The sequence below is a fragment of the Palaemon carinicauda genome, chromosome 19, assembly GCF_036898095.1.
Source record: "Palaemon carinicauda isolate YSFRI2023 chromosome 19, ASM3689809v2, whole genome shotgun sequence".
Classification (NCBI taxonomy): domain Eukaryota; kingdom Metazoa; phylum Arthropoda; class Malacostraca; order Decapoda; family Palaemonidae; genus Palaemon; species Palaemon carinicauda.
In genome coordinates this window covers 110,291,144-110,318,477 of record NC_090743.1, presented here as the reverse complement: position 1 = coordinate 110,318,477, position 27,334 = coordinate 110,291,144, and the positions used below count along the sequence as shown (strand labels likewise).

The 27,334-nt window shown below is 40.7% G+C and overlaps 1 protein-coding gene across 3 annotated transcripts in view; it reads left to right on the top strand.

The window, feature by feature from the left end:
• brun (trafficking protein particle complex subunit brun) overlaps positions 1 to 27,334 on the top strand; it is a 129,844-nt gene that overhangs the window by 101,646 nt on the left and 864 nt on the right. For all 3 annotated transcript variants that reach the window (XM_068393737.1, XM_068393738.1, XM_068393739.1), the window contains exons 13-19: positions 5,106 to 5,345; positions 5,495 to 5,692; positions 16,688 to 17,060; positions 17,235 to 17,548; positions 20,637 to 20,817; positions 23,492 to 23,715; positions 24,011 to 27,334. The exon at positions 24,011 to 27,334 is cut by the window's right edge and continues 864 nt beyond it. In XM_068393737.1, the coding sequence (XP_068249838.1) occupies positions 5,106 to 5,345; positions 5,495 to 5,692; positions 16,688 to 17,060; positions 17,235 to 17,548; positions 20,637 to 20,817; positions 23,492 to 23,715; positions 24,011 to 24,202 (1,722 nt within the window). In that variant the 3' untranslated portion in view covers positions 24,203 to 27,334. The remainder of the gene's footprint in view (positions 1 to 5,105; positions 5,346 to 5,494; positions 5,693 to 16,687; positions 17,061 to 17,234; positions 17,549 to 20,636; positions 20,818 to 23,491; positions 23,716 to 24,010) is intronic.

The following is a 27,334-nucleotide window of genomic DNA, read 5'->3' as shown; positions in this document are numbered from 1 at the left end:
CGTGGAGAGTTGCCCCTTCGGTCTGGCAGCCGCGTCCCTCCTTCAAGATCTCCAAGGAGACGTCCAGAACGGGAGAGGTTCGTTTCCTCTACGGGCAAGCCCGCGGACCCCTGGTCCTCCAGAAGAAGGGAGAAATCAAGGACGGAGACCTCCGTCCCAGCAGCGATGCCCGTCCTACGGTCTGTAGCGAGGGAATCGGACCACTCCAAGAGGATGCCACCTCCTGGTACGGCTCCCTCCGTTGGAGGTCCTCCGTCACAAGAACTAGGACTCCCCGCGGACAAGAGAGAGGACTGTGAAGAAGGCTCTATAGCGGAGGTTTCTGCTTACCGGAGAGTCATAGGCCTCATCCGACGACATCATAGGCTGGATGAACCGGAGCCCTCGTCTGAGGACTTCTGGCGGTCGAGCCTTAACAGAATGGTGGATGCCCCCGTTCAACAGAAGCCCTCACTAGCGCTCCCGGTGGCTAGAGACGTGAAGCTGGGGTTGGCACATGTCAGCAAGGTAGTGGCTAACCATGCGGAGGCCCCCCAAGAGCTAGAGCGCCTCTAGGCTTCTCCAGGTACCTAAAGACTCGGTCGCGGTTCTACCTCCCGGAAGGCTACCGCGCGGGACCCTGCGCAGTAGAACCAGCAGTCGCCATCTTGGAACAAGGCTCATCAGAAGAAAGGGCGACCACAGCCCCGGTTTGGTTCTCGCCAACGGAGACCGCCATGATGGAGGAGCTGTCCGGGGACCTGTTGCATGTGTCATCCTGGCTGGATTGGTGGGCCGCCACGCTGGTAGCGTTCCAATCCTCATACGACCTAGCGGTTCCGGAAAATCAGGCCCTGCTGAAAGAGCTGATTAGCTCGGGAGGTAAGGCCCTGAAGTTCCTGTCCTATCAATCAATTACACAAACTGCTAACTGGATCCTGAGAAAAAGGGACACTGTACTCAGCAAACTGGTAAGGCGGCTCCCCGACAGAGAGGCCAGGCCCCTGAGGAGTCTTCCACTGTGGGGCGAGACTATCTTCCCCCTCAAGGAAGTAGAAGTGATGGAGAAGGTGAGGAAGTTAAAGGATGTGAGAGAACCGAGACCTCCTCCAGCAAGAAGACCCAACCATAGGAGACCTCCTTCGGACGTCCCTCTTCCTCTTCGCGCCTCACCTAACCAGCCCAGGAGAGACGTTCCTACTACGTCCTGGCAGCAGTCTTCTCAGCCCTCCCGTAGTGGATCTGCAACCACGCAGTCAGCTTTTAGGTCTTCCTACTCGGCCTCCAGAAGAGGGCGTTCGGGCCGTGCCTCCCGAAGGAGATAGGGAGGGAGGCCCCCTACTCCTGCCGAAGCTTCAGGTGGGGGGATACCTCAAAAATTCTTGGCAAGCATGGTGGGACCATGGGTTGGATCCGTGGATCGTGACGGTCCTGAAGGAAGGATACAGATTGCCCTTCCGGGCGGAACCCCTACCTCTGATTCCAGATCTACAGACGGAATGGTTGGCACCGAAAGACTCCCTGAGAAGGACAGCTCTGCAAGAAGTCTTTGCTATGCTAGCCAAAGGGGCAATGGAGCCAGTCAAGAACCCAGGGCCAGGGTTCTACAGCAGACTCTTCCTGGTGGAGAAAGCGACAGGGGGATGGAGACCAGTCATAGACCTCTCAGCCCTCAACAAGTTCATGTGCAAAACCGACTTCAAGATGGACACTCCGAAGTCGGTCCTAGCGGCCTTGAGGGAAGGAGACTTCATGATGTCGATAGACCTCAAGGACGCATACTTCCAGATCCCTGTCCACCCCTCCAGCAGGAAGTATCTAAGAGTGAAGTGGGGTACCCAGACGTTGCAGTTCAAGACCCTCTGCTTCGGTGTATCCACAGCCCCCCAGGTCTTTACGAGGATCTTCGTGACAGTCTCAGCCTGGGCACACGAACAGGGCATCCGCCTGATTCGGTACCTGGACGACTGGTTGTTCCTTTCAGACTCAAGGGAAGTACTGAGGGGGCAAGGCGCAAAACTCCCGCAGTTCTGCAACGTCCTGGGTATCACCATCAACCTGGAAAAATCATAATTGATACCGTCCATCAGGATGACCTACCTCGGGATGGTCCTTGACTCCCGGTTGGCGAAAGCATTCCCTTCCGAGACTAGAAAACCTGAACCAGATCCTACGGCCCTTTCTGTCGGGTCAGACCAGGAGGGCCAAGGACTGGCAGAGACTGATAGGTCACCTCGTGTCATTGGAGAAGCTAGTTCCTCAGGGGAGACTCAAGCTCAGAGGAGTTTCAGTGGAACCAGAAAGAAGCCTGGAACCAGACAGACTCCCCTCACAAAGTAGTTCCAGTGACCACGGAAACGAAGGAGGTCCTCGAGTGGTGGATCGACACTTCGAACACCCTCAAGGGGATGCCCTTCGCGGACGACCCTCCGGAGATGCTCCTCTTCACGGACGCCTCCAAGGAGGGTTGGGGTGCTCACCTCCTCGACAGTACAGCGAGAGGAAGGTGGGACCCGAGGAGAAAAACCTGCATATCAATGTACTGGAAATGATGGCCGTGCAGAGGGCGTGTTTGGAGTTCGTCCATCTGCTCCGGGGGAACACCGTGGCGTTGATGTGCGTCAACGCCACCGTAGTAGCATACGTAAAGAAGCAAGGAGGACTAAAATCAAAGTAGTTGTGCGGCCTACGTTGGAATTTCTGGAATGGGCCGAAAGGGAGCAGATCAAGATCTCGGCCAGGTTCATTCCGGGGAAAAGGAACGTCCTAGCCGACGGCCTCAGCAGAGTGGGTCAGGTGGTGGGGTCCTGACTGGTCCCTCCACCCAGAAGTAGCCAAGACTCTGATCCAGAAGTGGGGTTCGCTGGTAATAGACCTCTTCGCCACGAGACTAAACTTACAGCTCTCCGTGTTTTGTTCTCCTGTGCCAGACCCGGGAGCAGCGTTCGAGGAAGCCTTCCAGCATCCCTGGGACAACGTCAGCGTCTATGCCTTCCCTCCCTTCGGAATGCTCAGACAGGTTCTCAACAGGGTGAGGAGAGCGAACAACCTGTGGATGGCTTTGGTAGCGCCCTGGTGGCCGGAGAGAGAGTGGTTCGTAGACCTAAAGGAACTGGTGCGCCTTCCGCCTTGGCCCCTTCCGGACAGGTCAGACCTGCTCGGGCAACCACACTTTCAAAGGTTCCACCACAACCCTCGGTCCCTCTGCCTTCACGCGTGGAGGTTATCGAGCGTCTCCTGAGGAAGGAAGGCTATTCGGCGAAGACGGCAACGAGGATGTCGGATTACCTGAGATGATCTTCAGCCGCTGTGTACCAGGCAAAACGGGCTACCTTCACGAAGTGGTGCGCCGCTAAGAATATCAAGCCGTTGAGAGCCTCGGTCCCGCAGATAGCCGACTTCTTAGTCTATCTCAGGGACGGGGAAAGCATGTCTATCCCAGCCATTAAAGGAGTTAGAGCAGCCCTAGGTCAAGTCTTCCTCCTGAAAGGCATCGACCTAGGTTCCTCCAGACACATCTCGATGCTCATCAAGAGCTTTGAGCAATCATGCCCTCCGCAAGCGGTTAGAGTGCCCCAGTGGGACGTGGCTAGGGTCCTGAAGATGCTATCAGAGCCTCCCTTCGAACCCCTAAAGGACATCCTAGACAAAGAGCTCACCCTCAAGACAGTTTTCCTGTTGGCACTAGCGTCGGCAAAACGAGTAGGGGAACTTCATGGACTTTCATATGAGGTGTCACATTCCTAGGAATGGCACCTTCAAGTTCGTTCAATTTTTCGTGGCCAAGACCCAGAACCCAGCAGTCTGGGACCCCAAGTTTGAAGGATTCTCGGTGCCGGCAATCCCACGTTCAATCAACCCCAAGGACTTGCGGCTGTGCCCTGTCAGAGCAGTACGGAAGTACTTGGAGAGGACGGCCAGACTGAGGCCCGAAGTCAAGAATCTGTTCGTTTCTTCAGGTTTGGTGAAGAAACCAGTATCCAAAAACACGATCTCCTTTTGGTTACGGCAAGTGATCAGGAGAGCCTACAGTAGTGCAGGAATCCCTATTCCAGGTAAACCCAGGCCCCACAACATCAGAGGACTGAGTACCTCTCTGGCCTTTGAGAAGAACATGGCAGTTGGCCAAATCCTGAGGGCTGGTACTTGGACCAACCAGTCGATCTTCACAGCTCACTACTTGAAGGAATGCTCGAGGAAGTCCTTGGACAGGTTCTCCCTCGGTCCCGTCATTTCAGCGCTTCAGTAGATTTAAAGGTATAGCCCCAGGGAACCCACGGGCAGCAAGTCCAAGAGAGACAGGTTCCTTTTCCTTACTCCCCTCCCCCCCCCCTTTTACCTAATTACCTTCCCTGAAAGGGACTTGGAAGGCCTTTAACTACCATTAGATACATCGTCACTGAAGAAATACGCCCCCAAGGGGTTTTTTACAGAGGTAAGCCACTTAGACACTCGGTTAGTTTTTTGGGTAGTTTTCCCTATTTCGAGTGTTTTCTTTCGGTGGGTCAGCGGAACCTAGCCCCCTATCTAGGTTTCCCCTTTTTTGCTTCCATCATCCCGGTCTCTTGAGCCCTGCAGTACACTCCCACCTCCTAAGGTATAAGTCTCCTAAGAAAGTAGTTCGAGGTAAGTACTCCGTGTTGGAACAAATCACAAATTTTAAGTAATTTGTATTTTTCCTAACAGTACTTACCTCGAACTACTTTCGGGTTATGGCCCATCCATCCTTCCCCGAGTGACTTACAGGATTTGATAGAGAGAGGAGAACCTCTTTCCACCAAAACTTACTGAGGAGCAAGACCTTAGAAAGCATCCTCTCTGACCCCGGGTCATCTCTGGGCGCGTATCACTCCGCCAGAGATTACCCCGCATAGAGAACGGGAATAGGGTAAACTACACAAAATTCTGGTCGGATGGGAGGAGATCCCAGATACTCCTAAGAAAGTAGTTCGAGGTAAGTACTGTTAGGAAAAATACAAATTACTTAAAATTTGTGATATTTATGTAGTGGAAATATTTATGTAATTTTCTAGCATAATGTAGTATAATGTAGATATTGCATAAGTTTGATTGGAAGGTACCTATGATCTAGATACGGCATATTTACTTTTCTTTCTATTGTTTAGATGCTGATCACAGAAGGTGTACAGTTTGAGTCCTGGACTTCAACTGTTGTCTTGAAAAAGGAGAAGGGATTGCAGCCAGTCACTTTAAGAGGAAGACCCCAAGGATCTGGAGAGTTAAGGGTGATTGGATACTCATCAACGGTATTAGGTGTCAGCAGTAACTGTCGGCTCAAGTTCATGCCGACTCTGAAAATACCTTCGTATACAATAAATGTTGTTCCTGCTCTACCTTTTTTACAGGTTAGCTATACATTAGTTAATTTTCAAGGGATTCTTTTTAAAACTTTTATTTGTACAATACAAGACATATTTACTGTAAAGGATGAAAAAATAATGTAAAGGAAAGACCACTGGCAGCCGACCTCTTAAAATATAAATCCTCTCTTTAGATATTAACAGGAAATAGCAGTACCGGCAGTTTAGGGGTGGAGAGACCTGTTGGTGAGGAGTGTGGGAACTTGAAGCTGTCATTATCAGCTGGGGAAACTCATGAATGCTCAGTGGTGCTGTATAATGTGTCTTCGCAACCAGTTGAAGAAATTGAAATTAACCTCACTTCAAAGTTAGACAAGGAAACACTAAATCAGGTAAGGAATTTGTGTGTGGTCATTTAAAAAACCTTTATAGGATTAAATTATATTTTTTTTTCAAATTGCGCTCTAGTAATTTGGTTAGTTTACTTTTCTCATAGTATAGTATTGTAATAATATATTTTTTCATGTCTATATCTAAAGGCCAAAATTTCTAGGTAAATTTTTGCAGCTACAGCTTTTCTATTGTAGTTTGCATTTGTTCCTATACGAATACAAACCATTGCCCTTTAACAAGACTATGACTTTAGCGAAGCTGAAATGGCCATATAAACTTTTAACGAGGTAAACACTGTTGCCTTCCGGTGGACATACAGTTCTCGGCCACTTGTCAGATGGAGCAACCCACACCTTATCTTCCCTTACTGGACAGTATTATTATTATTATTATTATTATTATTACTACTAGGCAAGCTACAACCCTAGTTGGAAAAGCAAGATGCTATAAGTCCAAGGGCTCCAACAAGGAAAATAGCCCAGTGAGGAAAGGAAACAAGGAAATAAACTATATAAGAATTAATGAAAAATTTAAATATTTTAAAAAACATTAAAACAGATAATTCATATATAACCATAAAAAGACTTATGTCAGCCAGTTCAACATAAAAGCATTTGCTGCAAGTTTGAACTTTTGAAGTTCTACTGATTCAATTACCTGATGAGGAAGATCATTCCACAACTTGGTCACAGCTCGAATAGAACATCTAGAATACTATGTAGTATTTAGCCTCATGATGGAGAAGGCATGACAATTAGATTTAACTGCATGCTAGTATTACGAACAGGATGGAACTGTCCAAGAAGATCTGAATGTAAAGAGTGAATGACTGTGCCAAAGATTAATATCTAGATCAGGAATAAGAAATTTAATAGTGTCAAAGATTAGTATCTAGATCAGGAATAAGAAATTTAATAGACCATAAGTTCCTGTCCAACAAATTAAGATGAGAATCGGCAGCTGAAGACCTGACAGGAGAATCATACTTGAAACAAGACAGAATGAAAGAATTAAAACACTTCATAATAGATTGATCACCGAATATCTTAAAAGTCTTTCTCAATAAGCCAATTTTTTGTTCAATTGAAGAAGACACAGACCAAATGTGTTTCTGAAAAGTAAATTTGCTGTCGAGAATCACACCTGAAATTTTAATAGTCATACAAAGTTAAAGAAACATTATCAGTGCTGAGATCCGGATGTTGAGGAGCCCCCGTCCTTGATCTACTCACAATCATACTTTGAATTTTGTTAGGATTCAACTTCATACCACGTAATTTGCACCATGCACTAATTTTAGCTAGATCTCTATAAAGAGATTCAGCAACCCCAGATGTACATTCAGGAGATGGAATTGATGCAGAGAGAGTAGCATCACCTGCATATGTAACAAGCTTGTTTTTATGCCAAACCACATGTCATGGGTATATAAGATGAAAAGTAATGGGCCAAGAACACTACCCTGTGGAACACCAGATATCACATTCCTATACTCACTATGGTGTCCATCAACAACATCTCTTTGATATCTATTACTTAAAAATTCAATAATGATCCTCAGAAACGACCCACCCACTCCCAACTGATTGAGTTTGAAAACAAGGGCCTCATGATTAACACAGTCAAAGGCAGCACTAAAATCAAGGCCATTCATGCAAACTTCCTCACCATAATCAAGGGATTTCTGTACAGCATTGGAAATTGTAAGAAGGGCATCACATGCTCCAAGGCCTTTACAAAAACCAAATTGCAAACTAGAGAACAGATGATTACCTTCAGTAAACCTATTAAGACGTTTTGCCAAAAGACGTTCAAACACTTTGGATAATATGGGAGTTATGGAAATTAGGTGGTGATCAGTTGGAATTGAGCTACCACAAACACATTTACATAGTGGAGTAACATTACCAATTTTCGAACAAGTGCTTAAAGCTCCTCTTCTTACTAACTTTCACAAAATAACAGATAACTTTGGAGCTAAGAAATTTGCAGTCTTTATAAAAAAACAAAGGAAAAGTACCATTTGGGTCTACACAGGAAGTTAAAGTTTCTCATTACTTTGCTTACTGTCAAACACATCAGCCAAAAGGGTTGCCTTTTCCTTTGGACTGGAGTGACTGAGCCATATGGTTTAAGTAAAGGAGGAACTGTTGCATCTACACCAAAGAGTGCAGATTTAGGGGGTAGTCCACCACTCACGTTCCTGGGTTGTAGCAGAAAAGGTTTGTTTTATGGTTGGATTGTATTCCTTTTCAGTTGAAGCATAGACTCTCTGAGGAAAAGCTCTAAGCTGAGTATAGTTATTCCAGGTCAAATCTGATCTGTTACCCTTCCAAAGATGATAGGCCTCCTGTTTCTCCAAATGAGAACGTTGATAATCGTCATTGAACCATGGTTTGTCCTTCACTCGGTACCTTTGCACATGAGAAGGGATATGCCTATCAATTATGTTGACTAGATTCTCATTCAAAGGGACGACAGGATCTACACTATTATATAATTGTGACCAATTCAAGCACAAAAGATCATGCAAATTCCCATTCCAATCTGCTTGAGATTTCATATAAATCTTACAAGAGTATGGACCTTCGATGTCAGGATGCCAGAGAACTTCAAATCATTCATTCATTACAAGAGTACGATACATGAAGGACAGGGTGCTCAGTCTTCATTACTAATGAAATCATAGCATGATCAGATGTCCCAACTGGAGAAGCAACCTTGTTATAACGCCAGGGTAGTCGGTGTATATGAGGTCCAAGCTGTTTCCAGACCTGGGAGTAGCTTCACTTATGATTTGCTCACAGCCTGATTCAATGGCAAAGTCTAAAGCTCTTAAGGCATGGCGATCGGTAGGAGAAACAGAATTTAACCACTTCCTATGGTGAGCATTGAAATCACCAACAAAGACAAAAGAGGCCTTTCTATCATCATTTTGTATCTAAGCTTTAATGGTAAGAAGACAATCGAAGATAGAATCATCCATGTCTGAATTTCGGTGGATTGAACACAAATAGAAGTTGTTATGCCTACCACAAACTTTTATTACCTGAATCTCATGACATCCACATTCATAGCAATGAGAAGCAGGGTACTCGCTCCTAATATACACCGCCATTCCCCTAGCCCTAGGGATGGCTTCCAATTTCAACATTATTGGCTTCTTAAAACCAGTTATAAGGAGCTCAGATGAGTGCCTCATATTAGAAACCAAAGTTTCTGAGCACAAAAGAATATCATACTGTCTGGACTCAACTGTAAGGTCTTGAATATTTGCATGAAGACCACGAATATTGCAATATAGTAGAACGACTTTGACGAAATCTAGGACGTACTAGTCCTGGATTTCGTTCAATGTCTCCAGAGAGCATAAGAATTAATGGTAATAAAAAAGATACATCATACTAAACAACTAAATTAACAAGAATGATAACAAAAAACAATCTGTTTTAAGGAAATATAAATAAACTGATTGATCAAACCCATAGACTAAGAAAAAAAAAAGTCGGAAAAACTGATCAGCATGGAGGAGCCGATACACCATGCAAGGCTAAATACCCTCCAGGATAGCCACTTCAACTGAAGGGAGGACAGTAAGGATGGGTTTGAAAAGAAATAGAATCAGATAAGGAAAAGACATTCTCTTGATAAACCACCAGGCATCCACGGCCCTTCTATTAAGCCTGCCCAACACACCATTTAAAAAAAGGAAAAAAAAAATAAATATATAAATAATATAGAATAGTGTGCTCGAGTGTACCCTCAAGCAAAAGAACTCGATCCCAAGACGGTGGAAGACCTTGTTACAGAGGCTATGACACTACCCAAGACTTGAGAACAATGGTTTGATTTTGGAGTGTTCTCCTAGAAGAGCTGCTTACCATAGCTAAAGTCTCTCTTTTACCCTTACCAAGAGTAAAGTAGCCAATATCACAGTACAGTAATTAGCCCCTTGACTGAAGAAGTCGTTGGTAATTTCAGTGTTGTCTGGTGTATGAAGAAAGACGAGAATGTGTAAAGAATATGCCAGACTATTCGGTGTATGTGCAGGCAAAGAAAAATGAGCCGTATCCAGAGAGAGGGATCCAATGCATTACTGTCTGGCCAGTCAAAAAATCCAATAACACTCTAGCGATAGTATCTCAACGGGTGACTGGTGCCCTGGCCAACCTACTTCCTACAACTGACATACTTTTTGGTGTCCTCGCCTGGCTGTTTTAATCTTTGGCCTCTTCTTTCAGATTGAATAAATGCTCTGGCAGGCAGTCACATTCGAGGAATATTAATGAAAGAAGGTGAGAATATGCAGTGTTTAATGATAACTGTAATTGTGTGACACTTATTGATACTATCTATCAATCTTCAGCATTTTTGTTCCTGTCTGGTGGCATGTCTGTTGCTGTCCTATCCTCTATGTATGTGGCCTTACAATGACATGGTGAACTAAGGAGTTAGTTTTCTTTAGTCTTTGGTGGTACTTCATCAGAGGAAGTCTGCTGCCGACCGAGTGAGGTATCGGCGCACACTGCTTTTGCTCTGAGTGTTTCTTTAGCTTCTTCTTATTCTGCTGCCGAGCCTTCACCTGCTGCTGAGAAGGAGAGTGTAAAGATCATCCCTGGGTAACAAGAGTTGTCCACTCACAGGGGTTCCATGTATACACACTCCACATGCAATGTCTTCGCATGTGCAAAGGCTCCACATGCATAAGTTTTATAAATATGCTCAACCAGAGCCCGTCATTCATTTACACGTCATATTACACGTGTGATATTTCACATACACGTTATTCCACACGCGCAATCCTTCATAAACATGATCATTTACGCACAATTTTCACAAACACGATCATGCACACGCACAAACTTCATGCACTTGATCATCCCCAACCCAGATTGTTCACGCATTTGAGGTTTACGATTATGATCATCCACTTGCATATTCATCGAAAACTCGAGCATACACTCATGAGCTTCACAAACAGGATCATTCATGGACACAAGTTTCACAAACCTAATCATTCCCGTGCACTACAGCCACTGGTACTATCACCATCAAACGCAAAAGGTTTACGTGTTATGCTTCAGATTTCCTCTAGTGTACAAACACTTTGTCACTGCTTGAGCACTCTCGGTATGACAAGTCACTATTTGATTGGTTTTTTTCTCGCTCAGGAAGTGACAAGGCCTCCTTTGACTAACCTTTCCTCATGTACCTTGAGATGGACAGTATGTACCTAGAACGTATCTAGTCCATGGACGTTCTCGGTACTTTCTCAAGAGGCCAAATGTTTTCTTCCCAGAGAATAGAGAATATGTTACTGTATGGTATTTGATTTAGGTACTGTACATTATTCACTGCACTTAACGGGCAATACATGATTGGACAACACGTGATTTCTTCAGTGACTTTTGAGTCACTGAACTTTTCCTATCTGCTTCGTTCCAGCTTTCCAGTACATGATATTGGTGGAAGAGGAACCTGTGATTGTTCTCAATGCCTGTATGGACCACGAGATCTTTCCTTCTCGAGCTTAGAGGTTTCCCCGTGCTCTTTCCGTTCATGTTCTCTTCATGAGAACGTTCTGATTGTGTTCCTTCCTGGCAAGAGAAGCCTCCTTCTGCTTTTTGTCCATGATCGTCGTTTCCCCCCAGATGGGTTGGATGCCGCGATCAGGATCCATGCAATAGGGAGCCACAAGAATTGGATCTTACACTTGTTCTTATGATCGTTACTTTTGAGTCGTCAGGGAACCGGTACGCCTGTTACCTTCCTTTCCAACACCATCAGACTAGAAAACTTTCTAGATCTTTTGACATACTGAAACTGTTCTATAACCTATATCGTCTTATGTTCAGAAACCAGTCCTGGTAATTGGATTTTCTTTTGCCCCTAGAGTTTTCCCCCATGCCAAGGTCTTTCAACTCTTTCTCGCGATATGAATTGGAATAGGTGACTTAAGGTCCAATCTCAGCACTCATACAAACTTAGGGATGCTACATCATGCTCGTCTCCTTAGACAGACCTTCGTGAGCTGGGAAGGAACAGTATGTACCTATGATGTATCTACTCAGAAATGAAATCTTAGTACTGCGTGTTCTTGCTCTTATGCGAGGTGAGAGGTTACTTGTCGGGAAAGCTACCTTCCGGAGAATACATTTATGTACGCTATAAAGTACCTGTTTTTTAAGAGGCTGAGTACTCGTACCCTATGCTAGGATAAACAGTACTGCCCTCTTTCCCATCCTTCTCATGACAGTTCCAAGAGACAACAAGATCAGGAGTTCTGTACACATTATGGCAAAGACCATGGTCTTCAACACAGGGAATGAGTGGGATACCAAGAAGTTTCCCGCTCTAAGAAGGTATAATATGTTCTCGCCTCATTTGCAAGTTGTGTTGGTATGCACTGGGAACATGCATATCCACAAGTAGAAATGACCAGTACATGGTAAAGGTGCTCACATTTTGCTCGATTTCTCATGAGAACAAGTACACACACTGGTGGTAGAATAATGGTGTCTGGCCTTGCTTCCTTGGATGTTATTCTTCTCTCTCCCTCACTTTCCCTCTCTCTCTGGGAGAGTTAGAAGCAGTACATGCCGAAAGTATTTTGTCATGAGGAAATTGTATCAACACACTGCTATCGCTACCTGTGCACCATCTCCTTCCCCTACCTGGACATTCCTCTTCTTTCTTTTTGGGTAGTGAGAAGCTGTGTGTGTCAAGAATCCTCCCTCATTTGGAAATAGTATCGGCACACGCTATTACCGCTTCCCATGCACCGACTCATTCCAGTACAGGTTTGAACAATAAACTTAAAACAGGGAAGTATCAAAATTTCTTGCTCCTGCTATTGCTGACTACTCTCACGAGAGGCAGGAATGAACTTCACCGCCCTTCTTCTACATCCTAAAAGAGGAGTGGACCTTCTCCATTGTCCATTGATTAAGCGATTGCAGAGGAAAAAAGAGAGACCCGATGGAAAACTCAAATGCTGGGTCATTGGTTTTGTGCTTGGAAGCAACTTCCAGGAAAAGACTAATCAGCTACCTGATGGACTTCTTGTTCGCTGCATTCGAATATTGTATTTCACCTCAACCTAGAATTTGATTATTTGGACTTGGTCATCTCATATAGATGGCAAAGCCCTTCCTGAAGCTGTAGTCGGGTACCAATGGGCTTTTGGGTCGCAAAGAAACATGTAGAAAAGCACATTCAAAGCCTTCCAGACAATTCTCCCGGGGTTTACAGCTAACTGGTCTGGGGAAAAAGTTGTTCTACAGGAAGAACCACATTTTTGTCCTAAGGGTTTTAGTTACCAGTTCAAACTGGGAATTGTGAACTGTACCGCTATTATTATTATTATTATTATTATTATTATTATTATTATTATTATTATTATTGTTACTACTACTAGCTAAGCTACAACCCTAGTTGGAAAAGCAAGATGCTATAAGCCCAAGGGCTCCAACAGGGAAAAATAGCCCAGTGAGGAAAGGACATATGGAAATAAATAAACGATATAAGGAGTAATGAAAATTAAAATTAAATACTTTAAAAACATTAACAAGATTAAACCTATTTCATTTATAAACTGTAAAAGGACTTGTGCAAGCCTGTTCAACATAAAAACATTTGCTGCGAGTTTGAACTTTTGAAGTTCAACTGATTCAACTACGAGATTAGGAAGATCATTCCACAACTTGGTCACAGCTGGAATAATCTTCTAGAGTATTGTGTAGTATTGAGCCTCATGATGGAGAAGGCCTGACTATTAGAATTAACTGCATACCTAGTATTATGAACAGGATGGAACTGTACGGGAAGATCTGAATGTAAAGGATGGTCAGAATTATGAAAAATCTTATGCAACATGCATAATGAACTAATTGAACGACAGTGCCAAAGGTTAATATCTAGATCAGGAATAAGAATAAGCTTTTATGCTCACCTCTTCTGGTCCCCTCTGGAATGAGATATCACCCCTTGGGTGTTCTTAATGATTGATTTGGCCGTCTCATTCCAGGAAGCAATGCTCCAGGTCCGAGACATTCTGCTCTCCGAAGTAAACCTCCTGCCTAATGACAAATGAAGTCCAGGCAATGCTTTTAGCTTGACAAGCCTCCCAACAGAGTTAGATAGGATACCCAGTTGTGTTGAAGAAGGGCAACTCCATAGTAGTCACGTATGTGTAAAAGTGAAGGGATGTGGTATCATAGACCTTTGTAATTGAGCAAGCAGGTTTGCACTGGGGCAGCCGATGACATGATGGAGCTCTCAGCAATGTCCACTCCAAATACTGTGAGAAGAATGTTCTAGCACGACACTCATTCAGCAGGGGCACATGGATTACGGCCATAGCAGTCCCTACATTCGTGAATGTTGGAAAGGCACCTTGCTTTTCAGGAAATAACATTGAAGGACTCATTCGCCTCCTGGTTGATCTGGGACTTCTAATATAATGCCCTTGAACACATCTTCCAGTTGACTGGTCTCCTTTTCCAGAAAGGACTCCAACATACTGATTTCTTCTGATGCCTTATCCTTTCCACCTGTCTACCTAGTTGACCAGTTCTCAACAGTCTCTTGACAACATTGGTCTTAGGATACCCTGGCTGCTTCAAAGCACCACATACCAGTTCTCTCCGGATTTACTAGCTCTCCTTTTTTGAGGCACTGGTAGAACTACCCATATTCTACTTTGGCATCGTAAGAAAATTACTTTTTTGTTCTGGGAATATCTGCTAAGGTTTGCAATTCTACTCTCCTTCATCTAATTAGGGAGTTCCTCTCAGCTTTCACTCAGCATTTAACCTGTTCTCAAACTTAAGAGGTTGGACCGACCCTTCACCTTCGAGGAATCAGCCGAGGCTCAGGAGAAGTGCCAAACAGTCTACCCTCACCAGGTATTGGCGATGGGAAGAGGCGTACCACTTGACATTACAAATTTTATGTGTCATTGTTTAACGAAGGAAGGTCTTCCTCTCCTTTGATCCAAAGTTTGTGTTCAAGATCCAGATTTTAGTTGTACAGTATATAACTCCAAATCATGTAGGTAGTGGGTTGACTAGAGCACCAGCCACCTGTTAGGATACTACCACTAGACAGTTATGGGGTCTTTTGACTGGCCAGACAGTACTACGTTGGATCCTTCTCTCTTGTTACGGTTCATTTTCCCTGTGCCTACACACACACACACACACACACACACACACACACACACACACACACACACACACACACACACACACACACCTAATAGTCTGGCCTGTTCTTAACATATTCTCCTCTGTCCTCATACACCTGACAACACTGAGATTACCAAAAAATTCTTCACACCCAATCTGTTAACCACTGCACAGTAATTGTTCAGAGGCAACTTTCCTCTTGGTAAGGGTAGAAGAGACTCTTTAGCTATGGTAAGCAGCTCTTCTAGGAGAAGGACACTCCAAAATCAAACCATTGTTCTCTAGTCTTGGGTAGTACCATAACCTCTGTACCATGGTCATCCTCTGTCTTGGGTTGAAGTTCTTTTGCTTGAGGGTGCACTTGGGCACACTATTCTATATTATTTCTCTTCCTCTTCTTTTGTTAATTTTTTTATGGTTTATATAGGAAATATTTATTTTAATGTTGTTATTGTTCTTGAAATATTTTATTTTTCCTTGTTTCCTTTCCTCACTGGGCTACTTTCCTTGTTGGAGCTCCTGGGCTTATAGCATCCTGTTTTCCAAGTAGGGTTGTAGCTTAGAAAGTAATAATAATAATAATAATAATAATAATGTCCTTCTCCATTTCTTTACAAGTGGATTTCAGGATAACTCACTCCTCTGTCCTGTGGAGAAGAGACAGATCTACTGAGACAACTCGGGTCTCCTTGCAAAGCACCAGAGAGACTTCCTGCATCAAGATCATTGCTTCTTTTGCCTCATGCATCATCAGACGTGCTTATCCAACGAGAGCATGAAAGAAATATCTCAGTTCAAACGTTCAAAGTCAGGGATATCTGATCTGCTCCAGTCTTCAAAATAGTGGCGCTAATCTTGAAAGAGGGAGTCTTGTTCAACAAATTACCTTCGCTGTCCACTACCTACAGGAATTTACCAACAGGTCTCAAGATAACCCTATCCTTGGTTCTTCGGTATCTACTCAACAAGAACAAGCTGTATTACAAAGTTAGATCCCTCATACGAGAAACATCTCGTACGAGATATTGGTTGTGAAGTAAGCCTTGAAGGGGCATTTCTCCTCTTCTCCCTTCCCTTCTTAGTATAGGTGCAGCAGTTGTTCCATTATGTGCTGAACCGGACACAGGATTCAAGTATGCTTCATGACCCAAGTATTTTTCCTTTCTGACAAATTTGCTATCGAAGTGTCTCCCCTGTTCTCCCAGACGAGTGGGTGGCTGGAATTAATGACCAGCATACATTCAGACCAGATATCCTTTCAGATATAGGTCCTTCAGCAACCAATCTCCTTGTAGGGACCTAGCCTAACGCCTGCAGCATCTTCATGCTAAGGTAGTGAGGGGGTTGACAAGATTCATCACTTGCATTTTGTGTGGCTAGTAACCAGCCAGTTTGGTTATAAGGACTTTATATTTTTCTTGACTCTAGAAACCGAAGTCCTTTGAATTACACTCTTTCCTCAACCATCCTGCAAGTACTAGGTTAAAGGTCAAAGGGAGGGTTACTTCACCCGTTGGTAGGGCAGGGCCTACCTGTCACCCAACAGACATCTGTGTTTACCTAGTTGAAATTTAAATGGCCTCTCTAGCTTCATTGAAGTCATACTCTATTAAAGGACTCAGGTTGGTATAGTTAGGAAAATACAAATTACTTTGAAATTTTGTGGTTTCTCTTTCAGTATTTTATTAGTATTCAGTGAAAAAGTTTTTACCACACCAGGTATCAGGTATCTTCTGCTGCTCTTATTCTGCCATAGTGCCAATATTTTTATTCCTCTGGTATGGTAATGACTGGTTTTAATTTCAGGTGTTTCAGTACAGTGAGGAGAATATATGTGCTCAACTTCCTATCCCTCCTGGGGGCAAAGCCTCTCTTACCCTTTACGTTTATGCCATGTCTGACTTCTTGTGTCCTGGCCGTTTGATGGATGAATCGATGGAAACAAGTAGCATGGTTTCTGGTAGTGAACCTCCGTCTCTCTTATCTGGGGGACCGTCTTCTTTGCCATCCAGACAATCTGTCGCCACCTCCAGTACGAGAGGAGCCCGCACACGCAGGACTGATTCTTCAGCTTCTCTCTTATCATCACGCTCAGGTTCTAGTTTAAGATCAGGATCGTCCTCATCCACTCAGGCACCTTCATCAAGTGTCAGAACCAGGACGACAGTTAATACATCAGGTATAATTATGAACTTTGTCTGGTTTGGTATTTTGCTGTAGATCTGATATTTTAAAATCATCATATTCCACATTGATACAGTAATGTATACAGACCTTTTCAAACCAATTGTGTATTTTGGGTTTATTTGCAAATATGTCATATACATCAAGGATGTTTTAAAAAACTTTTCAGCATGTGCAGGCAGAACATTGGAAGCTAATTTAACGATAAAGTACTCTGGAGGATCCGGGAGAGATGCAGAATATTGCCGCACAACTCGGTTAGCAATCAGTGTGGATGTCACGCCTTCCCTCTTGGTGACACGTTGGGACGTCCTACCGGCAGAATTACCTCACCAGTGTTATGTAGTTTTAGATTTGTTGAATTGTGCCACTCAGGAAATGGATCTTCACTACACACCGACAAAGCATATCCTCATAGAAGCTGGGGATTCTTGTAGAGTACCTGTTCCTGTGGATCGCTGTCCTCTGGCTATATTAACTCAGGTACTGTATTATTTCTTGTTATTTGAAGTTCAAGATTTTATGATGTTGATTTTTCTAGTTTTTTATCATGTAGCTTAAGCTTAAAATTTGTTATTTTTATACTGATTTTGTATCATCTTCAGGGAATCAAAATTTTCCAGATATCTTTATAGTTCTGTTTGTCAATAGTATGTTATTAAACTAAGTCCAATAACAATTATTTTAGTTCAGCTACATCAGCATGAAGAGAACTTATACATTTAATATGTTATTTTTTATATTCAGTCTCCTTAAAAAACTGTACTGTAATTTAGAATTTATATCATTTGAAAATTTTTTTTTTAGATTTATTGGGATAACTTTTAATAGTTGAAAAAAGTATGAAAAAAAACCTGTGTAATTGATTTTCTTTGGGATGAGTTCTGAAGAAAAATTTGATAGCCATATCAAATATTTATTTTTGAGGTTAGGCATCTGTGTGGTTCCCAAGGACTTTTCTGTAAAGGCTAGAGCAGGGATTCCAACAAGGCAAGATATACCAAAGAAATGTTGTCCTCCCTGGCCTAAAGCCAGTTTGTCAATATGTAAGGAACGGACTCGGTTTGTATGATGGTAACCCACGAGTTTAAGCTCTATTGTACCTGTCACAGCCCTTCCAATTCTGAATTTATGTGCCCACTTTGAATCCTTACTAGCACTACACACAATGCCTCCCCGGGCATGTCACTACTAGGACATATTGTTTGTTGCTCTTGACAATTGACAGAATTCTATCTCAATTTATTTGATAGGTACAGTTAATTAGGGGTGAAGTATATCACAGTATTACTTAATTAGAATTGAAGAGACAGTGAAATGGAAGGTTGTTAAAAGGAAAGGAAGCAAGGAAAAAGTGGGCGGAATATTTTGAAACTTTACTGAAAGTTGAGAGTAATAGGGAGGCAGATATAATTGCTATTGCAGGTGTTGAGGTGCCAGTGATGGGAGATGAGAATGAGAGAGAGATTGAAAGAAAGTGAGAAAAGCACTAGATGAAACGAGAGTAGGAAAAGCACCTGGTATGGATGGTGTGAGCAGAGATGTTAAAGGAAGGGGGTGTGACAGTACTTGAATGGTTGGTAAGATTGTTTAATATGTGTTTTATGTTGTCAATGGTACCAGTAGACTGGGTTTGTGTGTGTATTTTACCACTATATAAGGGTAAGGGAGATGTGTATGAGTGTTGTAATTGAAGGGGTATTAATTTGTCGAGTGGGGTTGGAAAAGTGTATGGTAGAGTACTGATTAATAGGATTAAGGAAAAAACAGAGAATGCAATCTTAGAAGTACAGGGTGGTTTTAGAAGAGGTAGGGGATGTATGAATCGGATTTTTACAGTTAGGCAGTTATGCGAGAAATATTTAGCAAAAGGCAAGAAGGTTTATGTTGCGTTTATGGATCTGGAGAAAGCGTATGATAGATTTGATAGGGAAGCGATGTAGCATGTGATGAGGTTATATGGAATTGGTGGTAGGTTGCAAGCAGTGAAAAGTTTCTACAAAGGTAGTAAAGCATGTGTTAGGATAGGAAATGAAGTGAGTGAGTCATTTCGAGTGAGAGTGGGGCTGAGACAATGATGTGTGATGTCACCATTGTTGTTCAACATGTTTGTTGATGAAGTGGTGAGAGAGGTGAATGCTCGAGTGCTTGGACGAGGATTGAAAGTGGTAGATGAGAATGATCGTGAATGGGAGGTAAATCAGTTGTTGTTTGCGGATGATACTGTACTGGTTGCAGACTCAGAAGAGAACCTTGGTTGATTAGTGACGGAGCTTGGAAGGGTATGTGAGAGAAGGAAGTTGAGAGTTAATGTGGGTAAGAGTAAGGTTATGAGATGCATGAGAAGGGAGCGTGGTGTGAGGTTGAATGTCATGTTAAATTGAGAGTTACTTGAGGAGGTGGATCAGTTCAAGTACTTGGGGTCTGTTGTTGCAGCAAATGGTGGAGTGGAACCAGATGTACATTAGAGAGTGAATGAAGGATGCAAAGTGTTGGGGCAGTTAAGGCAGTGATAAAGAATAAAGGGTTAGGCATGAATGCAAAGAGAGTTCTGTATGAGAAAGTGATTGTACCAACTGTGATGTATGGGTCGGAGTTGTGGGGAATGAAAGTGATGGAGAGACTGAAATTGAATGTGTTTGAGATGAATTGTCTGAGGAGTATCGTTGGTGTATCTCAATTAGATAGGGTTAGGAACGAAGTAGTGAGGGTGAGAACGGGTGTAGGAAATGATTTAGCAGCTAGTGTGGATATGAATGTGTTGAGGTGGTTTGGCCATGTTGAGGGAATGGAAAGTGACCGTCTGATAAAGAAGGTAATGAATGCTAGAGTTGATGGGAGAAGTCCAAGAGGAAGGCCAAGGTTTGGGTGGATGGATGGAGTGAATAAAGCTCTGGGTGATAGGAGGATAGATGTGAGAGAGACAAGAGCGTGCTAGAAATAGGAATGAATGGCGAGTGATTGTGACGCAATTCTGGTAGGGCCTGCTGCTTCCTCCGGCGCCCGCCTAGGTGACTGCGGAGGTAGCAGCAGTAGGGGATTCTGCATATGAAGCTTCATATGTGGTGGATAACGGGGGAGAGTGGGCTGTGGTACCCTAGCAGTACCAGCCAAACTTGGCTGAATCCCTTGTCAGGCTGGGAAGAGCGGAGAGAGGAAAGTTCTCCTTATACACATAGAGTTCATGCCTTGCAGAGTGATGCACTGAGGCTAAGGCAGGGAAGCCAATAATTCTTTGGTAAATAATTTTGTTTTTGATTCCCTGTTCTAGCCTTTACTACAGAAGAGTCCTTTGAACCTCACAGAACCTCACCCAAATATGCTGACAAGCTTTTCATTCGTCAATACCCCTTTATTCATCATTACCCATTAAAACAACAATGGGTTTGTTAAATTATCATGAATATCCTACTATCAGTTAATTTGTCCAGTAACCCAAAAACGGTATTTTCAAAATTGAATAAGTTATCTCCTTTTTTATCTTGCCCAGTTTACACAGATGTCACATTGTAAAGTATTGAAATAGGATTTTTACCATAACCATAGCTATAGTATACAATTTATTTTGCAGGGTGAAAAAGAGGGAGGAAGTGGCTTGAGCTGGTCATCAGTTTTGGGCAATCATGTAGCATCCTTAGTAGAATTGAGGTGGACCCAAGGGCCTAATGACACTCCAGGGAGAGCTTCCTTAAATGGGATCACTTTCCCTCCTCCCACACATGATTTGATAACAATGGCTCCAATCCACTGGGGTAAGTGGCATTGTAAATATTACTTTTTATTTTAAAATAATTTGATAAGTAGGTACCGCTTACTGCATGTCATCTCAACAGATCGTTGTCATCATTATACAGTAGATTAGTTTATTGAGTCCAAGAAGTGAAAATTTGAACTGGATAGATAAATAGGTAAATTTGTTGTAACAAAAGAATTTAAATCTCTGCATGTTGAGTTGCAAGATGTTAGTCCACTTATCATATCCAAATCACTGCTTTTTTTAAGTTTCTTGGGTATCTCTTGGAAAAGTTTTGTATTTCAGGGGTGATTTTTTGGTATTTGTACTTTGTCCGTGAAGTGATGTAAGAAGATTCACCCCATTAAGGGATACACATGAAAATTTTGCAGTAGGGCCAGTTTTCCAAGACTTCCAAATTTTTTTATCTGGAGTGGAAAACAAAATTCTTTTTACTTTGGAGAAGATGAGAATATTTATATAGTTGAAATGCACTTATTATTTAAGTGCTTGCAAAGGAAGTATGAGGAATTGGTTTATGTACTTTTATAGATTAACACAGCGTCTCAGAAATTTTATGTATACTCGTTAAGAGTTTCTTCAGAACATGATTTACAGGCTATTTCAAACAGAGCAGCATGGGAGATCTAAAATATTCCAATTATGATAAGTAAGGTAAGGTTCGTATGTTGAATGGAACTGTTGCCATTTATTTTCATTCCTTTTGCTAATTTTTTTTATCCATTAGTGTAGATGTAGTATTTCAGGATAATGATGCATTATATATTGCTAGATGTTCAATTTTTGCTTTTCAATCATGCTGGAAATTTACATACTACTTTGAGTAGTTGAGTGAAAAAAAAAATTTTCATGTATGATTTGGCTTATTTCCCTTTGGATATACAGGAAGTGTACTGGATATGCAGCCAATCTGACATTTGCAAATATATTAATCTTAATTAGAGGGCAGATTCTGTGTTACAGAGAATCTGAATCCAGTATAGTACAGTAATCATTTGTATAATATCCTCATTTAACATTTACGCTAGCTAAGGCAATGGAATTTGAAATTTTAGTACTAGTTTAGCAAACAGAGGATTACAGTTATTGCAAGGGGTGCAAAATTACATAGATAAGGATGGGAAATGGTCAGACTCTAATACTAGCCTAATTAGACTTGGACTAGGTTGTGGGTTAAGACCTTTACAAGTCCTTCATGTAGTCATAATAGTGTTATGAGCTTCCTGTATGTACGAGTAATAGTACTAAGGTAAAAGTTGGACTCACACTGGACTACTAAAAGTTACATTGTACATACAAATACCTTTCCATCAAAGTGCCTACATTTATGGTTCGGACAAATCCTACTGACGTCCTTAACACATCTACAAATGTTATTCTTAGGCTATCTCATACTTTTTGTTGGATATGCCTTTGGGTTTTTACAGCATGTTTACATGAGCTAATTACTGTACTGTATATTCATCTATAATTGAAATTGCAATTTTTTAACCATATTCTTTAGATAGTGTCTATTGCTTATTTTATTGAAAACTTTTATTTTTGTCAAGTAAATTAACTTTGTTTTGAGAATTATAATTTAGAATTTAACAAGATTATTGCCCAAGGCTATAGAATTACAATGTTCATACTTGAGAACTTCTGTATTTTTACTACTGTCATGACATTTGTTTATTTTGGTAATCCAGGAACTGCACTACTCCCTATCTTCATTTCATAACGAAAGGGTTATTACCTCTTACAAGGCTCATTTTGATGTCTGAGACCCAACATACCTACTGTATATTATGCTTTAAACTTAATACTTGGCTGTTGAATTGGTATATAAAGCAATGGAATAACATGTAAAGAAGTTGCAGACAGGTGTATTGGTCCAAAGGCTGATTGATACACAGTTATCAAAGATTGAGAGCTTTTGGGAGTGTGACGAGAAGTGGAAAAGCACATGGTCTGAATGGTGTTTATGTATGGAAAGAGGAAGACAAAGAAAAGTTGAGAAGTCTTGAATATTATTAGGACCAAATGGGGTTTCAGGCCGAAAGGGATCAAAGCTGGAGCTGTAGTGGAGGAATTCATTTCTTGCCTGGTCTTGTAATGGGAAATTCTCGTATAAAATGGTCAGTGATGATAAGGGACATTCAAAAGGGGAGTGCAGTAAATGTATAGTTGGAGTTAAAGTTTAAAAGATCTGGTATGTTTGAAATTGAATTATAAAAAAGGAATTCAAAGTGTATGATGATAGGACTTATAATTAATATGTAGACAGTTTTAGGAATTTGTGATTGCAACTGAATATCTGAAGGGAGTATGCCTTTTGAATGATAACAAAATAGATACTGGTGTTTAGACATGTCTAAACACAATATACAGTATTTCTGTAGCTTGGTTGTAGTTAGTGTTGGTAAGGAGATGATGTTTGTAAACAATATACTGTAGGTGGAAATACTGTAAGAAGGCAAGTAAAATAGAATGTAAGGAAAAGGGAAGAAACATATAGACTGAAGAGGAGAAAACAAAGAATTGGACCCTGAAAATTGCATGATGACAGGAAAGATGGAGTTCTAAGCCTCCGCATGAAAATTTACCAGATTTGAGCTTTTGGTTTGCGGCAGAAATGAAGATAGAAAGCTTTAACATGACCCCGGAATGTTGAGTGGAAGCTATTTTTTTAGATGTGCAAGTCAACGGTGAGGATGTGGTTGGAGGTACCGAAAACAGCGCTTTAGTTGGGCAGACCCTTGAACTGAGTGTCGGTGTCACAAATACTAGTGGGGCTCCTCTCCCTCCCCTGAGTTTACGACTCACTGCTTTTCAAGATCATCAGAATGGCCATTTCAACTATCGATTAGATGCTAAGATGAGCATCACTGGAGCACCAAAACTCACTACTCCACAGGTATGCATAAAATCACCAATGTTATTTGATTGTTCCTTGAATGTTTGAATGATTTTTACTGGTAAGTCTGTGGTTTAATCTATGCTTTTGCATATGAAAAGTAAATCAAAGTAAGTTATCCCTTTTCAATTTTAGAGGAATAATCAAATAATAAGACAAAATAGATAATATAACTTGATTATATCATCGTCATTCGTTATTGAAGCTAAGAAACAAAAAGATCTTAAATTTTCATGACATTACTCTACGTGAATTACACTTATTTTTTGCAATTCAAATGCAAATTACATTATAGTTGGCCGAGGGAGAAGAGTTTCGACATCAATGTGGGCTGGTATTCTTCACTGCTGGTGTGTATAAAGTAGAGGTAACTTGCTCACCAGCTGCAGCAGTGGCACAAACTTCATTTTATGAAAACATCACCCCAGCGCATCAACATGCTTGGAAGTTTGCACCGCCATTGGAGATAACAGTTACTGATGCTTGATGTAGATAATACACCCAAGCAATAAATTTCCTGCCTTAAACAAATACTGTATTGGCAATAGAAGTTTTAGTTTATGACTACATTGGAAAGTTGTAAATAATGTGATCATAGCCATGACTAGAATGCATGCGGATGTACTTCATGTCATATTTGTATGCCATGACATCTATCCACAGTAATTCTGATTATTTGTGAAAAAAAGACATTCTTTATAGTTTCGGATCTATCATAAAAAAACATTGTTTTCAATGTGTTATTTGTATTTTGTATATTTTTGTGAGATTTTTCTTTAGTCCTCTGTACATTGCAGTATTTTCCAGGATTCACAAGTTTTCAGTATTATGGAATTTGTCTTCCTTGAGGAAATATAACAAAATAATTTGTGTGCGAGTGTTAGTATTAGCTTGTGTAGGTTAACGAGAGATTTCTACTCTGTGACATTTTCATAACCTATAAAAGTATAAAGTAATATTGAAATGATAATTATGACTTCCTTGAAGACAGTATCATGCATAAGAAGAATAATGGGTGACTTAAATTTTCCTGTGATTTGTTGGCAGATAGTGTTATGCATTATTACCGTAATTTTAAAGACAGAGCAGTAATAATGGTGGTAGTAATGTGAGATGAATAATAATCTTGAAGATTAACAGAAGTCAGGATCTATATACAATGCAATGTTGTGTGGAAGTGGTGAATTTCTGGGTGGTCAGTTAAATCAGTCCTTTATAACATTCATGAGTAGAATGCAGAATTCTGTGCATTCTTCTGTACCTTTAATCTCATTTTTAAAGATTACTCAGAAAATCTTAACAAATGATTTATGCGTCAATCAAGTTTTATTGTTTTCAATATTTTTATAAAAATATTTGCTTGTTTTCAGAAGAAACTTTAAGTAAATGATACTGCCCTCAAGTTAGCCTTTGCCAACAAAAGTGCATGAATATTTTACTGGAAAAGGATTTTTGACTAGACTTATTTTCCTCTGGTGTATGTATGTGTGTATAGTTGTACAGAACTAACTACTACATTATTGCGCTAAAATGCATGGTTGTACTGGCATATTTATTTCCATGCCATGATTAGCTTCTGTGCCAAGAGGTGCACTTTGAATATTCACCATATTAGTGATGAAATTAATTTTGACTATGTCAAGTCAGAAAATAGGCTTTAAAATTGTATGGCCAGAAAGGCTAACTATTGAGAATTAGTTATATTTATGTATAAATATATATAGTCATGGAATATGATTTAAATTTATGGGAATTCTGATGAAATATATGTATATAATTGGTTAGATTTTTTATCAGATATGGGCCCCCTTTTTGAGAATATAGATTTCTTTTGGTTACAATTTTATATGCAAATCTAAATACAGCAAGTGCATTATTACAACCAAAGTACTACAGAGTATGTGTATATACCTATATATATATTCAGTATATATATTTAGAAAAAACAAATCTATAGTAATAATCCTTGATAAAACTTTGACTTGTACATGAGCACAACATTTGTGCAATTCTAAACTATGTGATATGTAAAATTTGCGTGTACGATATTGTAAAAAGTGATTGCACAATGATCCTTTAGTTGAAAGAAATTTTTGCAAGTTAGTCTATTACTTAGTAGGTGATTTCCTTTATTTTTACTTTACTTGATTCTTAAATTTCTTTTAAAAGTAGAACTGAAATTTTTTTAAAAGAAAGGAAGATGATTCCTATTTACAGGAGCAGTCACATGAAGTTAATCTCCATACTTGTTACCTCTAAGCAGTAGTCTGATTAAAATTGTGTGTGTGTGCAATGAGATGAACAGTTGCCTTTATAGATGGTAATTTTGGTGAACCATAAGTGCATTTCAGATAGTTGTGGTTGAAATCGCCTGTAATCAGGGTTTTGCGATGCAAGATTGTGGAAGAAGCAGATGATACCAGTTTCTCTGAAACCTAAAAAGTTCTGTGTGAAATGCATAGTTGTTTCGAAAATCAAGGATTTACTCCAATGTTCCCCTAAGACATGAGTGATATGTTTATCATGAAAGAGATCTTTGTAATACCTAATACTGTATTACTTTTCATAAATCCTGATAATCATTTTGCTGGTACCATGATTGATATATTTGGATTAACTTTTTTTTTTTTTTTTTTTTTTTGCTCCTCAATTTTCTAGAATATTTTTGGTGTGTTGTTTAGGGTAATCAACAGTTATGATTTATGGTGTATGATAATTTCTCTCTCTCTGTAATTTCCTAATACTGTACAGTAGTGTACTCTATACAGAATCATTTTTCTATCTAGTTGAGTGATAGTGTTTTTCTCGGTAGAACATCAGAGATCTCTCTTAGCATATATAGAAGCACTTGTTTGCCCAAGAGAAAATTTTATTTCCAATAAGTTTTATAAAATTGGATGATAATACGAAGGGGCGCTTTTCTCGAATTTCGCAATATCCATTTCTTTTAGAAATTTGCCTTTATACTCTTGCCGAGTAATTAACTCCTAATTGTTTTAAAATTTAGTTTTCTTAAGTAACTTTTTTCGTAACCTCTGTTGGAAAATGTGCCTATTTTTTATTTTTCTCCGTGCTGGGAGTTTATCTGGTTTATGTGAGGCGTATAATTGTTGTGGTGCATATATTTTCCTTTAGGTCAATCTCAGACATTTTTTTTGTCAATTTAAAAACTCTATAGTTATTTTGAATTTTCATAGTCCAACTTTCCTGAGATTCTGTCCAGAAAAAATCTTTGCTGACTTTGTTTCTAAACACTGTATTGTTTTAAGAGACCTGAGACATTGCAGATAATGCTAAAGGTTGTTTGAGAGATCCTTGGATCAACAACTGCATTGCTTTCTGGTAGTTTCTTTTGGTTTCTTCTGGACTCTTTGAGGTTAACAGCTTCACTTTCCTCAAAATTATTAATGTGCGTGAGAGAGACTAAGAGATTTGAAATGTTATTCAGTTGTATTATTAAGATTCATTTGATATGTAATACGAATATTTATAATATATACTTTTCATAGAACTGCTTAAAAAATCTCAATTATATTAAGTACTATTTGTGGTTGAAATAAAATAGGAATTTTTATTCATAACTCGTTGATATCTTGTTTCAGAAAATTTAGATCTTCCA